The sequence below is a fragment of the Python bivittatus genome, unplaced genomic scaffold (genome assembly GCF_059951505.1).
Source record: "Python bivittatus isolate LINGU-HERP-01145 unplaced genomic scaffold, Pbiv_v1 ctg000370_np1212, whole genome shotgun sequence".
NCBI classification, from domain to species: domain Eukaryota; kingdom Metazoa; phylum Chordata; class Lepidosauria; order Squamata; family Pythonidae; genus Python; species Python bivittatus.
Window position 1 is genome coordinate 2262548 of NW_028277062.1, and position 16324 is coordinate 2278871.

At 52.6% G+C, this 16324-nt stretch overlaps 1 protein-coding gene across 1 annotated transcript in view; it reads right to left on the reverse strand.

The window, feature by feature from the left end:
• DNAH2 (dynein axonemal heavy chain 2) overlaps positions 1–16324 on the reverse strand; it is a 74611-nt gene that overhangs the window by 53389 nt on the left and 4898 nt on the right. The window contains exons 2-12 of the mRNA XM_088142315.1: positions 15671–15762; positions 14105–14275; positions 13443–13671; positions 12963–13073; positions 7913–8151; positions 7639–7830; positions 6996–7153; positions 1900–1987; positions 1437–1642; positions 1114–1243; positions 489–671 (exon numbers count right to left, since the gene is read on the reverse strand). Coding sequence (XP_087998441.1) covers positions 489–671; positions 1114–1243; positions 1437–1642; positions 1900–1987; positions 6996–7153; positions 7639–7830; positions 7913–8151; positions 12963–13073; positions 13443–13671; positions 14105–14275; positions 15671–15762 — 1799 coding nt within the window. The remainder of the gene's footprint in view (positions 1–488; positions 672–1113; positions 1244–1436; positions 1643–1899; positions 1988–6995; positions 7154–7638; positions 7831–7912; positions 8152–12962; positions 13074–13442; positions 13672–14104; positions 14276–15670; positions 15763–16324) is intronic.

Consider the following 16324-nt stretch of genomic DNA (forward strand, 5'->3'; position numbering starts at 1 on the left):
AAGGAACTCAGCAACAGAGGATGTTATTGAGGTAAATAGCTGAGAAATAGACAAAAAAATTGATGAGGGTGCTTGATGAATAGCGAACAGCAATTGTGGCCATACAAAGGCCCAAATGGTTTTTGCTGGCCAGTGGACAGGATAGCTGGTAGGATTCTTCCACCCTGTTTAATGTGCATTGCAGTGGGAAGTGACAATCTTAACATACAGAGCGATATTCACCATTCCTCCACCGTATTAGAGCATAGCCTGGTGATGGGGAACAAGGCCAATCCTGCATTCTGCAAGATGGCAAAAGAGGGGCCAATGGCTCATCCAAGTCCAGTCTGACCTTGGCTGCACCCTTCCGCCAAACCATCTGGAAATACCTTTGCAATCATCCTGGGCTCTACCCAACTGAGCCAGGAGCTCAGGGGAAGCCAGGCTGGAAAGGTTTGGAAGATGTCACCACCACCATCTCCAACCAAGCCTAGAAGCCTAAGCCTTACCTCCATGGGTCTGTCAACACGCCGCCTCAGAGCACGCATCCAGTGGGCCATGCCCGAGTAATGGCACATGTACGGTGGCAAGAAAGGGATCTTTTTGCTCAGTTCCTTGTTGACTAGGGAAAGCTCCTTGTTGAAGAGCATGTAGATGTCAACCGTTTTCTTGTCAAAGGTGCGCTTGATGGCCTAAAGGAGCGAGAAGACACCTGCTGGAATGGGCCTGAAAATCCTCCAGTCGCCTTCCCTCCTGCATCTCCTCCTGGATCTCCCCAGCATCCTTTAACCCAGAGTTTTTCAAACTTGGCAACTTGAATGCTGGCTGGGGAATTCTGGGAATTGAAGTCCGCCCATCTTCAAGTTGCCAATTTGACACTGCTTTAACCCTTCCAAGCATCGAGAGCATTATCCAATAGACCTAAAGGCTGCATCAGGTCATGGTGGGGCCGGGCCAAGGCAGACCAAGCCCCTTCTTCTTCTTAACTGCTAGTTAAGGACATCAGAGCACAAGTCCGCCAGCATGCCACTTTAGCATGGATACAGCCATTCTTCGAAGTGTCTGCCTTTCCCTCCCTCCAGCTGCCCCCTGCCTCCCCGGATCAGCCAAGGGACACTGTTGGGTCAGCTATACCTCCCGGGATGACAAGTGATGGAAGATGTCCTGGATCTCCACGCCATGTTCTACGTCCTTCACTGTCTCAAAGGCTGAAGTGATCAAGTTCTGGGTCATGACCTCCAGGTCTTTGATTCCTGCACGGAAGCTGATGCCCCGGGAAGACAATACAGGAAGGGAGAAGAGGCTGTTGGGAGCCACCTGCAGCTCTTGATGGAGGCTTCCTGGGCCTCCCTTGCCCGCCTCACCTGAGCTCTCCCTCCCCACACTCCAGCCAAAGCCCACAGGAAGAGCTGTCTTTTCCCAGCATGCCTCCCTCGCTGTGCTGGACCCTTTCTCACTGGCTGAAGTCTTCATGCCAGGTAGTGTTCTTCACGTCCAGGATCCCCCCTTTCACATTCCGGAGATTGTTGAGATACTTATGGAACGTCTCCTCTATTTCCAGCAAACTCCGGGCCATCTGCGGGCCCTGATGGCCAAAGAAGCAGGGCAGCGGGGTCTGTTTGCCATCTTCCCAGCGGGCAAAGTGCTGCTGGCTGTCGCAGACCTGTCAGAAGAAGGAGGTTGCTGGGATCCCCCCCTTTCCAGAACTCTCTTGGGCTTGCCCTTTTTCTGCCCTGCAGGAACCCAGAGAGCCATGGAAAACGAGGCATGAGCAGAGCTTGAGACCCTTAGATCCAGCAAACCCACACTGCTCTGCAGAAGATCCATCCTGGATACCACGGACACAAGCAGTCATAGGTCATTCCTGAGGTGAATCCTTGGAAGCTAGCATGGACAACTTTAGATGGTCACCATGCTTACCTCGAGGAGATCCTTGCAGCGCTGGACAAAGGCATCGACCTGGGCAAAGATGCTGGTCTGGTCCAGGACCCAACCCTTCCCGGAAAGCCTGTGAGAGGAGCCAGATGTCACGCAAGCTGGCCCTGCCTTCCTCCCTGCCACTTTTTGCTCCAAGGATGCTACTTCCCCAACTCCCGGAGCCCACAGGGCTAATAGCACCTGGACAGGAAAGGGTGTGGGTCACCCAGACCTTAAGAAAAGAGGGGCCTCTGCCATCCAGGCATCTTGGCCGAGAGAGAAGGGGACGGAGAACACGCCCGTTGCCTCCTCTTTGCCGATCTCCTCTTCCCTCCCCCTTCTCCCTCTGGGTGGCAAGAGGTTTCCGAAGAAACCAGCTAATCAGAGAATGCCCGGGACCCTCACCCCAGGAACAAGGCTCAAGAGCCTAGTCCAGGCCCGGCCGAACTGCTCGCGCTTTAAATGCCTTTGTATCTTGCCTGATATTGATCCAGCCTCACTAATTTGAATTTGAAGCAGACAAGTAACACTTAGACTTAATTGTCAAGGACCAGGGAACCACTTAAACCTGACATCCCTAATCATAATGATGGATTACGCTGCATTATTTCTGAAGTACAGAGAAGCCGGGGCTGGGGGGGGCGTTCGGGGACGCAACACTGGCAGGGCTGGAACAGAACTGGGGAAGCCAAGAATTGCAGGGACCCCCCCCCCACCACCACGCAGCTCACTGATCATTTCAATTATAACAGTGCCCTGCTTAAAAGCCAAGGTTTGCCAGCTTCTAACAGAGCCTTGCCAAGGATTGTGACGGAACCCTTCTAGGATGGCCGTGAATGGCTCAAGGCCTTCCCGTGGCCAGAAGAATTTTGCTCTCGAGTACCAGGTTAGACATCTTGGCTTGTATAAATTAGGGGACAAAGCCTGGGCTCAGTTAGTGCACAAACTGACTGATAAGATGCTCAGGGAATGCTGCAGGTGCTCTGCGTGCGACTAAGGCTGGCAACCTAGCCTACCCCTCCGGGGTCTTACTAAAAAGGGCCATGTGAGAACCTCGACTGACCAAAGCCATGATGGGCGGCAGCGGTCAGTCCCTGTGGACCGATCTGCTGGCGACCCTGGCATGTGGTAGACTGAGACCTGGAACGTAGAAGGAATTGTTACATGATCGTTCAAATTAACAAATGAAATGGAACAAGAGATCTATGGTGCGTCTGTGCAATTAAGAGAAAGAGGAAGGAAATAGGTCTGGATTAAGACTGTCTGATTTTGAGGAGCTGGGAAATACAAGTGAAGGTGTACGAAGGTTTAATATATGTCAGGAAATACAAGTTGGTCTCATCCAGATTGTGTTAAGTGTGTATGAAAGAATAAACTAAAGGTCAGTGACCGTCCATGTTACGCTCCAGTAAAAAGTGGTACAGTAATGGAAGAACCATGAATGAGTTGTGGGAAAAAACTGTGCAAAATTCTGAATAAATTATCCTGAGAGGTGACATAAATCAGAACCAGTTTGTTGGGGTGCTTAAAAGCACCAGGCTAGAAACCGGGAGACCCTGAGTTCTAGTCCTGTCTGAGGCAAGGAATCCAGTGGGGTGACTTTGGGCCAGTCCCCCTCTCTCAGCCCAGGAAGAAGCAGGCCAGGGGAAGCCGCTTCCTAAAAAACACATTGCCAAAAACCTGCATGGATTTGTTCAGGCAGTCGCTGGGAGTCAAGACAGGCTCAAAGGCACACAAAAAAAACAAATGACAAAAATGGATGGAGCAAAATGAAAAAGTACAGTAAATGTGACTGCGCCCTTCAGAGACCCAAGGATGAACAAGAGTGGGAACTGGAGAATATCTGTTTAGAAAAAGGCATGTTTTGAATGCATTGCTGGAGCATCAGTCCATTCCTTCATACACGTGCAGAAGAATGAACATAAATCTGAAACTGGTGGGATATGATGAAGAGCTGAGAGGATTAACAAAGGATACCAGGATGGTAAGAGGTTATAAATATGCAAGCAAGCCATTGTTTTGGAAAAGTCAGGAGCGGATCTGGGGAAAAAACAGACAGGGAAGAAAAGGAAAGGTGTGAAAGAAACTAGAAGGAAAGCCGGACAACCACAGGAAGAGGAAATACAAGTCCTGTGTGAAAAAGGATTAGAAGATGGATGAATCTGCCCACAGAAGGAATGGGCAGTGGGCGTCAGGACGGGGATGGCAGAAGTTGCTTGCAAGGGAAGGAAAAGAAGGATGCTCCAGGTGGCTACGCCACTGGAAAATACGACCCGGGATGGTTGGTGGAATGACGATGTGAGCAGGGGTGAGGATGAGGGAAAAGCCTGTAAGGGAAGGGTTGCTGCACACAATGAGGGTGAAAGAAAGCTGTTGGGTAATGTTAAGGCAGAAAGTCCAAGAGAGCGAGGAACAGCTGAGGCTCGATGAGGCAGAGAAAATGCAGAGCAATTTGATGGAAATTTTGGAAGTGGGTGAGGAGAGCTAAACGAGGAACCTCCAGCAGAGTCAATAGAATTAAAAATAACAGGGATGACATTGAAGTGAGGAAATGCGGGAAGAGGTATTTTAGAGATTGCTAAAGAACAGGATTGAAATGAATGCTACACACGTCCAAGAAAAAAAAACGGTGAAAAGAAAGCCATAAATGCTGTGGGACTGTCACAAAATAGTAAGGCGGTAGGTGTTGACGGCCTAACTGGAGAAATGTTAAAATATTGATGTGATTTGCTTATGGAATGGCTGGGTGACTTGTTTAACATGTACGTGAAGACTGTCTGTGCTTGACAATTCAAGAATGCTGTTGGAATAAAGTAGTTTATTATGGTCACAGACTAGGGAAAAAAAGGCTGTTATTGTTCTCGCACACAAATGGAAAGGCAACAAGCGTAAAGGCAACAACTTCAGGGGGATAAGTTGTTAAGTGTGCCTCGCAGAATTCTGATCAAAAGTGTACCAGTGTGACCAGGAGGAACGTTCTGGGAGTGCCGAGCGGCAAGAGGGAGCGCATGGAGCAAACATACTCTTCGGCAACTCACTGAGAAACGTATGAGTTAGGGAAAGTCCATTGGACTTGGTTGATTCAGAAAAGCAGACGACAAAATGAAAAGGCTCAGAAATGTTTGGGAAATGTGTTGCTCAAATACGGAGGGGAGGGTTGGCTGCTGAATGGAAGAAGCTCCTGTAAATGAGAATAAATGGATGCTTATGAAATGGTCCAGCTCTGAGCACAGAGTAAGATTAGGGTAGGTGATAAAGCGTTGGTTGCTTCACCATAGATATATGCTTGGGGTGATGGAACAGAAGCGTGGGTCGGGGACACGTTTGTACCTCTACTATTCTACATGCTGGTTGAGAACCAGATTTTTACAGGGAATGTTAGACAGACTATATACATGCAGTTTGGACCTGAGAATTAACGCCTCAGAGGCCAAAGCAGCTGTGCTTGACAGGGAAAACGGAGCGAACAATTGCAAGTTACACATCAATGGTGAAAACCGAGAGTGAAGATGTATTTGTGTATCTTGGCAGAACGTTTACTGAAGGTGTGAAAATGGAGACATTTTAAAGCATACAAATGCTGACAGAAAGTAGCCGCTGTATGTGGTCTGTTGTGAGGAAGACTTTTGGCAAACCCTTAAGGATGTGTCCGTACAAGAACGTGTTTCTGTCCACCTTGTGTTATGGGAGTAAGAACTGGGCAGCCCTGGAGATGCACACAAGTTAAACGCACCAGCAGAAGGGCGTGTAATAAAACAGGAAGAGGAGGTGTTATGAACGAACTGAAAGAGGGGGGAATGTAAAAGAAATGGGAGGGAGCACGTTGTCAAACTACACCAAAGCGATTGGGTCATATGGAAAGACTGAATGATCACCAAATCACCAGAGATATGAAGGAAAGGTAAGTGAACGTGTCGAAAGGAAGAGGAAGGTCACGAAAAAGGGGGTTGGATGGAGTTGATGGGATCCTGCAAAACAGAGAGATGAGAAGTTTAATGCGCAAAAGACAACGCAGGAATCGGTGTACCCAGTGTTGGACGCAAGGATGGCTTGCAAGGATACGAAGGTATGGAGAAGTCTAGTCAGGCTACAAGCTCCTTCCTTTTTCTTATCTCATGCCTTTCATTTCTTTAGCTTACTATTCCTTGCTCTCTTGCCACGCTCTGCACACCCTGTAAGGGAGCAGCACGATGGGATACACATAGGTAGGTGGAAACAAATAGGACTGCTAAGGAAGCCAGTCAGGAGAGATCTTGATTTCCATGATGGACGCCCAGGTTTCTTTTGTCCCTGGAGGTTTGGGGAAAGAACACACAAAGCCTTTTGAGCTGAATGCTGTAAGTGGGCTGAATGTACCCCTCACCAGAGATTGCTCCCTCCTGCTTCCAAAATCCCTCCATCTAGTGGAATTCCAGCCTCAAGTCCAGTGTTTCTCAACCTTGACAACTTTAAGATGGATGGACTTCAACTCTCAGAATTCCCCAGCCAGCATGGCTGGCTGGGGAATTCTGGGAATTGAAGTCCACCCATCTTAAAGTTGCCAAGGTTGAGAAACACTGCTCTAGTCATTAAACCCCTCAGCTCTTAGCTCATCAAGAGGTGCTTCCGTTCCAACAGGCCTCCTGCCCCAGCATAAACTAGGAGAATTGTCCGGCATGGTGAGAAGATGGAAGACAGACGAACAAGAGCGCTGAAGAATTTAGCTGGGAGCTCACAGGAGGAGAGGATAAAAACTGGAGTTCAGCTGAGCTGACAGAGGGACTTCAAGTGGCCCATCAGAAAGGAAGGCCAAGTTGGAGAGAGAGGGCACGGTGCTTCTCACGAGAGGACAATCAAAGGGGCTCCCTTTTTGGTATTCTGATATTGTACTCAAAGAGAGGCTCTCATGAAGAAGTACTGCTGCTCCACGGGGTGCTCAGAGAAGATCATCAGCCCTTGGCAACTCTCCAACTGAAAGTTATAAGGCAGCAGATGTGGGGACAAAGCCATCCTCTAAGCTGAGACCCAGAAACCTGCTGACGGGCAGAACGGCCAATTCAGGAATGGAAGGACCAGCCCCCTGATATGGGGCACCTTCCACCCAGACTCCATTCTCTTACTTGTTGTGCATGTAAGCTGCCTGTTGGTAGCAGTCCTTCCAAGACGACATGCACGAGATGCAGCTGTGCAGAGTTTGGCGAGTAGAGTTGATGTAGCCCTCAAACAGCCGGTCCAGAGAAATGTCTTTGCAACACATCTGAATAATTTTATTGCTCATCTGGGGGGAAGGCAGAGAGAGACCCTTCAGAACCCCCTCCATCCCATCCTTTCGCTAGTGGACCAAAACCACAGGGACAAGTGTCAACATGTTCTCCCATGTGAACATGCCTAGAAGATCCAAATCAACTCCACCTTCAGAGGAGAGGCAGGTAGGAGAGGGTTAGGGTTTCAAGTTAGGCCATGATTCTGGAACTCTGGACCAGCTGGCTCCTGTTATTTTGGGCAAGTGGTCCAAAGCTTTTTTATTATCCCAGGTTTCTAGTGCATGGCTGGTATTTTACAGCATTGACCTGCTTCCATTATCTGTTGGTAGATTCAACATGTTTACTATTTGGTATTTTTGCATTCTTACAACGTGGCTGAGTTTTGCAAACTGTTCTGGCTGCCATGCTTTGAACAGAAAAACAGTTTGGAAATGTTTAATTTAAAAAAGTTTTTCTTTTTTTTTTAAAGGGGGGGGAATAAAAGAAAGGCAGCCCCAACCTTCCGGAAGAGTGCTGTGATCCTCTCTCTGCTGTTGTAGTACGGGGAGTTCACCCACACGATACGGACCAGGCTGATGAGATGTGGCAGCTTCTCAGGGATGTCCTTGGGCCGTAAGGTGGCCAGCTCTTGGAATGGCTCTTTCAGGATGGAGAGGAACCGGAGGTTGGACTGGGCCTGCTCTGACCCATCCTGCAAGGAGCCACAGACAAAGACCATCAGGGCAGTCCCTGGCCAGAGAAGGCCGGGGACCCAGCCCCCTCCCTGCTCCAACCTGGATCTGTTTGGAGAGCCGCTGGAAGGGGGCCACGTAGGAAGACTTGGAGAGGCAGAGGATGCTTTCAATGCGCTTCACCCCCTGCTGGCACAGCTGCTTGCTGATCTCCGAGAGGTCGGTGCAGCGGTTCCTCCAAAACTCAATCTCTTCCAGGGGTCCTGAGCTTTCCCGGCTCTCGACCGCCTCTTGGGCCCTCAGCACGTCCTTGATTTGCCGAGTCCAGTGAATCATGGAAGCTGGAACAGAAGAAGCGGGATGGATGATTCCTCTCCCGGCCCTGAGCTTCTCAGCGTGGGCCCGGGGGCACAGTCGGCAGGCGGATTCCTGCCTTGGCACCGCTCGGCTCCCTGCCCCTCCCACGTCGCGGTCAATTTCAAAGGGTCTCCAAAGGGAAGGGCTGCCAGAACATCTTCTCCATGTCTGAGAATGTCTTGGGGCTCCAGGGAGACATTCTTAAGAAATAAAAATGGTAGGTGGTCATCGCATTTGGAAGTGTGCCCAGCCTCCCAGAAGAAAGACAGAGCGCCGTAACCAAGGTCTATGGGGAGAGGCTAGAAGGGGCGTCAGGGAACAAGGCCTGTGCTGGGTGTTGGCCTGTGCCTGCGCGCACACCAGCTGTTTCGGGAACAGCCCACAACTCATTCTCGGCATTGCAGCTTCACCCCAAAGGTTGGCAGGGGAGCGATGTCACAGATTTCTGGGGATTGTCGTCCTCTCGGTTCACGTCTCTGTGGGAAAGGCCGGGACCACTTTCAATGGCGAAACAGGGGCTTGTTATGGGGACAGAGTAGCTGGGAGGCTTTGTCCATCGCTCCACGCGACTCCTTCTGCTGTCTCACAGATTGAGCCACTTAACATCAAGAGGGGACGTGTGCCAGCCTGGAACGTCCGGTCGCCAGACAGAACAGAGGACCGAGGTCCAGCTTCAAGCCTTCTTCCCGGGAGCAGAGGCTTCAGGGAACAAGCCCTTCGCCTTCCCTCCCACAAAGAGGACCGAAAGAGGGGACCCGACGCAGGGCCGCTAACGATGAAACCCGCTCCTCTTCCCAGCTGACGGCCCAGGGGCCTGGCATATTGTCATACGGCCCTTTCCTGGGTGGGTGAAGAGGGAATGGGGAAGAAAGCAACCCGGTGCCCTTCAGAGAAACCGGGCACCTCCCTTGGAGAGGGAAGATGCTCTCCCCAAGTCCCCGGTGCCATTTCCCTTTGTTCCGTGCAAGCGCGCACGGCTTTGCGCATGATGGTGCAACTGGTGCTTTTGTATCCTGGCACTGTGTTGCTCTCTTGGAGATGAGAAAGCAGCAGTGCTGGAACACAGGGCGCTCTTTGTCCCAGCCGATCTCTAGGCGAAGGCATGGTGGCTTGCCAAAACGCACTGCCATCCCTGCTCTTTGGCTGCTGCGTCTGGGCGGGCGCAGAAATTGCCTTCTATTCAGGGGCGGATACCTGACAGATCCCAAACGCGTTGCATCCGAGCCTGTTGCAGAGGGAAGCTAAGAGGAGGCCCAGCCTGTCTCACTTGCAAAGGGGGGTCTTCCTTCCTGGCCCTGAAGGAGGGAGGCCCCCAAAACCGCCAAGCGGACAAGGCCCCCCGGAAGGAGGATCTTCCCCCGAGGAGCCGCTCGCCTCCAACGGCGAAAACTCTGGAGCAAAGGCAGCCAATTAATTTTGCTGCCTCCCCAGCCAGTCTCAGAATGGAAGAGGCTAATAGCTACCGCGCAGTCATCTACGAAGAGTTAGTATCGCAGCGTGTAAGCCGCAGTCTCCGTGCCAAATTACGGGGTAAAACAATCACACAGCCCAGGGATTGGAATGGCCAAGTATCTCTAAGTGCTTGATAACAGCTGAGGTTTTAGTCACACAAGAGGCAGCCGAGGTAGCCAATTGGATACGTAACCCAAGGATGCATTGCCATGCAAAAGATCCAGCCAGGGGAAGAGTTTAATGCACACGGCACATCGCCGGCTGGGCGCTGCCAACCGCACCAGCCTCTCATTATGGGACAATCATGTGAATTTCAAATCCTCCATCTGTGTTTGGCAGTGGGAGATTTCTTCATAGCGCTTAAAAACTTTTTAAACTGACATATTCCAGATTTGTTTGCTCTCTTTCGTTTCCCGATCTGCGGACGGAAGAGAAAAGCACCCGCGAGCCAACCAAACCGTACCCTTTCCTCCTGGCTGCATTGGCTTTTGGTATCCTATTTTAATCCAGAAAGCGGGGGAACGGGAGGAGACTTGCACCGAGTCTGGGAAGTGGGTCAGTGAATGCCCAGCAGGCTTGGGACGGTCGAAGGCAACCGTAAAAGCCATTCCTGTTAATGGCATCAGCGTGACAGAGCAGAGGAAGACAGCTCTCCCCGACTCCCAAGGAAAACCAGCACGAGAAAGCCAGCTGGATGGACGTTTCACGCGCAGGGACAGCCTGTTTGCAGGTGCGGGCGGGCCCCGGCCGAGCCCGAGTCCCCAGAAGGGGAGCAGCCGGGCTGACGCCTCCAGGTGCAGAGGGAATGCTTGAGCGCACCCCTTCAAGAGGCAAGGTTTGGCACCGTGGGGCTCCGTGGGGCTCCAAAGGAAGGGCTCCGAAGGACCAGGTGGCCAGCATCGTAGGCTATCGTGGCCGTTTGCACAAGGAAGGGACTCCTCCCCTTCCCCAGCTCGGTTTTATTATTCCTAATAGAGACGTGTGCACTGCATAATTCAGTCAACATCTTTTTCTCCTTGTCCGCAGCGAGACGTTCAATTGAATTTGCGCAGGGTGGAACAAATGAGCGGCTGCTGCAGATCTGGTCGGCGACGGCTCTCAACAGCGTGTTCTGCCGGTGGGGCAGGAGCAGAACCGCCGCAGGGCCCAGGGCAGGCGCGAGGGAGGCGCAGGGGAGCCAAGAGCCCCCCCAGTTGGCTGGGCCGTACCACGCGCAACGGCAGCAGCCAAGCTGGGATACACAACCCAGAGATGCAATTCTGGGGATGAGGGAGACGGGGAGTGCTGCTGCACCCCCAGGTCACCCCCACAGCTGGTTCCCCCTTTGCGCTCCCTGCCCCAAGGGAATCTCTGCTCCCACGTAATTCTAGCAGTCCAAACCCTGATCTATCCTCTCGCTGTGCCCGAGGAGTATCTCCGAACAGGAACCAATTGCAGGGAACAGCCCCTCTTTGTCTCTCCCAGCGTTTCTCAACCTCGGCAACTTGAAGTCGGGTGGATGGGGAATTCATGTGCTGGCTGGGGAATTCTGGGAGTTGAAGTCCACCCGACTTCAAGTTGCCGAGGTTGAGAAACAACTAGTCTATCCGATGCCAATCGCAGAGCAGACCTGGGTGAAGGAGCCCTGCTCCCCACTCCTGGTTCAGATGGTCACAGAGAAGCGGTGCACGAGGCCACGTGGATCACCCTGGGCTGCCAGAGCTCCCCAAATTAGACAAGCTGCCATGGGGCGCTGATCTGGCATGGTACACACACATGCACACCGTTTTCACTCTCAAGATTACAGGTGTCAGCATTTCTCCTGGTCAGTGTTTCTTTTTTTTTTCAAAAGTAACCACGGCAGGATTGAAACTAGATCTGTGAAGAGGACGTGGTGGGGCACCTGGCTAAGGATGACTCCCCTTGCCCTTCCTCTCACTTAGCTGCTGGTGGCAGGGATGCAGGGGCTGGGGGGGGACCAACACGTCATGAGGGCCTTTGAAATCGTACAAGGCACACAAGGAAGTGGAAAAAGCGGGTATTTTTTTCTCCCTCTCTCAGGTGTGTAAGAACATGAGGTTAATTAATAAAAAGGATCGGCAGCACATCCAAAAAGTTGTTCCTTTGGTCCCGCCCAACAAACTCTGCGTCCGTCTGGCCTACCTGGGAGCTTTTTAGAAACTCCTCCCAAACTCAACAACTTGAAGCCTCTGCTGTAGCTCTTCTGGTTTACTGGCCAAAGAAGTGATATTGGTCAAGAGGCAGTTCTGGGTATCTTTCTTACGGAGCAGCCTGCAGGCCTGTCTTGGTTCTTAACGGAATTCAACCCATGAGCCACAGCCGAGTCTCCCTCCCAGTCAAGCACCCAATGAGCCGAGAGTTCACTTCCAGCATCTTGGGATTTCCCCTGTCCTTCCCAGACGGACTGAACCAGCGCTCGTCTGCCATTCTTTCAATCCCCAGGATTGCACGGCAGGTTTAAAGAACTGAACCGAGTGCGAAGTCTGCCTTCCTGCACACTCCAACGCACCTTGCGGGGACCGAGTCTGGAATGCTACGGAGACCTGTCCTGTTCTGTCCCCAAGAAGCAGCAGCCGAGACACTTCTTGATGCCAGTAAGGCCACCCCTAAAGCAAGGGCTCCACGAGATCCCAATTTGGGCATCTCTCCTGGGCCAGAATGCCAGCTCCTAACCTTGATGGGCATGTGCAGGAGAAGAAATACTTCAAACTCCCTTCATGGAGTGCTACACAGATCCCCCAAACAGCAGAGCTCTATGTTTAAAGTGGAACTTGAGTATAAAAAGATCCACCCAAGGTTTCCCGTGAAGGAAGGGCAGGATTTCCATATAAACAGTAGATGGACGTTTTCCAGGGTCCCCGACACCCCTCCGGCCTGTGGTCAACCTCCCTAACTGGTGGCGGCAACATTATGAAAAGCCGTGAGCGCTCAAATGCTGCGGGGATGGGGGGATCACAACCACCGGCGGAAACTGGGGGGATCCTCTGTGGTTTGCTTTGCTTCTGCGCCTTCTTCAGCCAACGGTGCCGAATTCCGACACGGAGGAAGAAGCTGGTTTCCCCGGGAAGCCCAACGTGGTAACGTGGAACAGCATCTGCCTCCCTGCATCCTATTTCCTGACAGAAGAGCTGCATGGGACTAATAACCCCACGGCGGGACCTTGCGCGCGCACACGCAGCCTGACAAGATTGGGAGAGAGAGACGCAGCTCATCTCCTGCTGGGGTTAATTCGCTTACTCCTCTTGCCCGCCCGCCGCAGTCCTCCCCAATGGCCCTCCTCCTCCTCCTCTTCTGATCTGGTTACCCCCCACCCGGCCCAGCTCCCCAAAGACCCATCACTCACTCTCCAGACGCTGAACAACGGCTTTGTCCTTTATGGCCACCTCTGCGCTGATGTTGAGGGACTCTATGGGGATGTAGAGGACGGTGCGACCCTTCATCTTGGAGCGCGTGTCTGGAGGCGGAGAGGGCGGAGGAGAGTCTGTGAACAGGACCTTTCGCTGGTCCGTGGCTGCCCTGGAGGGGGAAGGACAGGGCTTCTCCCCACGGCCCCTGCGTCTCATTCCTCGCCCCTCAAGTGAAACACCCCAAATTATTGCAATCATCTGGAAGGCAGACAGAAGACTGGCTGCCCCTGAGTTATCCCCAGGCCTTCCTGGAACCGTGGCCTGCGTCCATCTGCTCCAGTCAGCGGCAAGAGGCCAGTAACAACCACCGTGCATGAAAAGCACCAGGCTGCAAGAGGAACGTCAGGGAGCTGAGAGCTGTACCAACAAATCTGCGCACGGAGGTTGACCCAATGTGAAGAGTGGGAGAACCTTACCTGTGAGAGAGGTCATGAAGTGATAAATTTCTGAGAAAAATTCATTCTTTATGCTTTCTGGCCAGGACGCTTTGCGAAACAGCCGGGGCAAATAGATAGAGTTGAGCATGCGCATCAGCGAATCTATGTAGGGCTTCCGGACAGTCCCAAACTGAACCACTTCGTGGAAATTCTCCTCCGTAATTTCTGCGTTCTCTTGGCGGATGAAGTAGGTGAGCTGTTTCTGCTCCTGCAGGGAGAACACTGAAGTCAAGACAGAGGACGAGGGCCTAGAACATGACTTCCCATCACCACCTCAGACCTTCTGAAAAGCCCAAGATCAGGCATGGGGACCTGTCCTCCATCTTCCGCAATGAACTCCAAGGCAGGGAATTCACTCAGCCCTCATCTACTAAGAGAAGATTCACGATCAGGGGCTACTATTCATGAGAGCCAGACAGAGTCACCAGGGACGGCGCTGAAGAGCAATTGCTGGAGAGCAACATCGGGGAAGGGCCTCCTGATGGTCGTTATGGAAGCATCTGGTTGACTGCACAGTAACCTAGATGGACCCATTTGGTCTGGTATTGTCGTTTTTCTGGCGACTGAGGAAAACTCGGTCTCCCCTTTATCGTTTCCCCTCCCAGATGGAGACGTCCTCGGAGGGCCCAGGGCATGCCAACCTGATGGGGCATGACAGGCTCCACTTTCAATCCAGCGAAGTCATCAATGTAAAATACGAGCATTGGCCTGGTGACATCCTTAAGGAACTGGTCCATGGTGGCCAGATGCTCTTCCGTCCACATCTCTTTCCGGAGGCCAGACAAGGCCAGCCGGTTTTGGAGGCAGGGTTTCTGCACAGAGGGGGAAAGGGAAAGGCCACAGTTTGGGAAAAGCAACCCAAGCTATTCTGTCCTCAGAGGGGGGCAATTTTTATTGGACGGCCTTGTGTCTTGCCCATAATAGAAATTACCTACTGTACCCAATCTTGCTACTGTTCCAGGTATTGAGGAGGCTATTACGGGAAACTGGGCCTGATTCAGCGTCAGGGGTCTATCACCTCCTTCCCTTCCCTTCTAAGATCCCTCTCCAGGGGAATCTACTCCAAGGATAGTGAAACTCAGCCACCCTGAGGGGAAACAGCCTGGGGAGAGGTAGGATCTATTGTTTCCCCCCTGCGTTGCAGTCTTGGAAGGATTTGAATCAACTTCTCCCCACTGCGTGCTCTTAATCCCGATCGCACATACACCCACACGAGCTGCGACTGAAATCAGAAAAAACAACGCAATGCAATGAACACGTTTTCCGGTGCGCCCGGCAGCGCCTGGTCCCGCAGCCTCCGCGCAACCAGCCAGTATGCCCCTAGGAGGCCCCCGGGCCTGCCTGGGGAAGCTGGTCCCACTGCATCTCCCCCTAGTTCAACTGGACCCCCACAGCAGCCCTCAGTGAGAGACGGGAGGGCGAATTTGTTCCGATGATGCAAAGGGTTCCTGCAGATTGTGGTCCTTTGCTGTTCGAGGAAAAGCAACTGGGGGAAAGTCAGTTAAGGACAGGGACAGTGAAGATGGAAAGGGATTTTTCAAAGGAGAGGAGCCTTTGCCCCAAATATAGCAAGTCCCCTCCCCTTATTCCTAAGAGCTTCTCCAAGAAAACCTGGGAAATCAGGATCAAATTAGCACAGCATCTGGTGTGGAAGTGCAGAGCCAGATGTGCTGGGCCGTAATGCAACGGAACTGTGGAAGATTGCAACCAGAAATCCTCCCCCTTCTGCCTGCCCTTGTTCTCTGGGTTTTCTCTTAGAGGAGGAAGGGGGGGGGGGCGCGGCACATCCAAGCTACTGCCTGTTGATAGGGAAGGGCTTTTATTTATTTATCGTATTTATATAGCCGCCCGTCTCACGTAAAAGGGACTCTCCCTCTCCCCTTTGCAAAACCGCTGGCCAGCAGATTCGATGCCAGGGCGGCACGCCAGGACTTCTGACAGCGGCCTCGCCCCACAGGGTCCCATCTCAGGACCTTGGTCTGGGGCTGCTGGACCCTGGATGGAACGGGGCTTCGGCCGCGGCCACCGAGGCAGAGGGGCCACATCCCCAGCTGCCTACCTGGTGCCCAGAGTTTAGCTGGGTCCTGCTGGCTGAGAGGGCTCCAAAAAGGGCGTCTCTACCTGCTTCCTAGAGACCCGGCCGGCCCCAGCCGCGGCCAGACCTTTCCCCGCGAAGAGGCCAGGAAGCCGGCTTCCGGCCCACCTACCAAGTCCACCTCTTGCTCCGCAAGGCTGGGAGGAAGGATAATCTCCACCGGACTCTCTTCCGGCTCTTCCAGGAGCAGAACTGGAACTTGCTCTGGGGGAGGGCGAAAAGACAAGGCTCTGGTCAGGGTGGGGTAGTGGGGAAGACCCTGGACTAAGAATGGGGGGACAGAGTTTGAGTCCCCCTTGGGGGAATAGGGGCCAATCCCTCTCTCTTTAGCCCAGCCTACCTCACAGGTCTGTCGTTTGGGGAAGGTACAGGGAGGAAGGGCTATGTCCTCCTGGGCACCTGAAGGAAAGGCAGGGCGCAAATCTAACCAAGTAACTGAGAATCAGGAGCGCACAGACAGCGCGGGGGCCGAGGACGACCACCAAGGTGCCCCCCTTGTCATTCCCAGCAACTCTCAAAGGGCCCAACAAAGCCTAGCGTTCCACAAGGTCATGAATTGGGGGGGGGGGTGTTTACATTTAACCTACCAGGGGCTGTCAATGGACTGATTTTTATGCAAGGGTTCCTCCAGAGCTGAACATTATTTCAAGGTTCCTCCAGGATGAAAAGGCTACGGAAGGCTGGTCTAAAGGAGCAGGAGACCCTGTGACCCCAAAGGTGCTCGAGGGATCAGACGAAAGGCGGCCATCCGCAGGAGCCGAGAGAC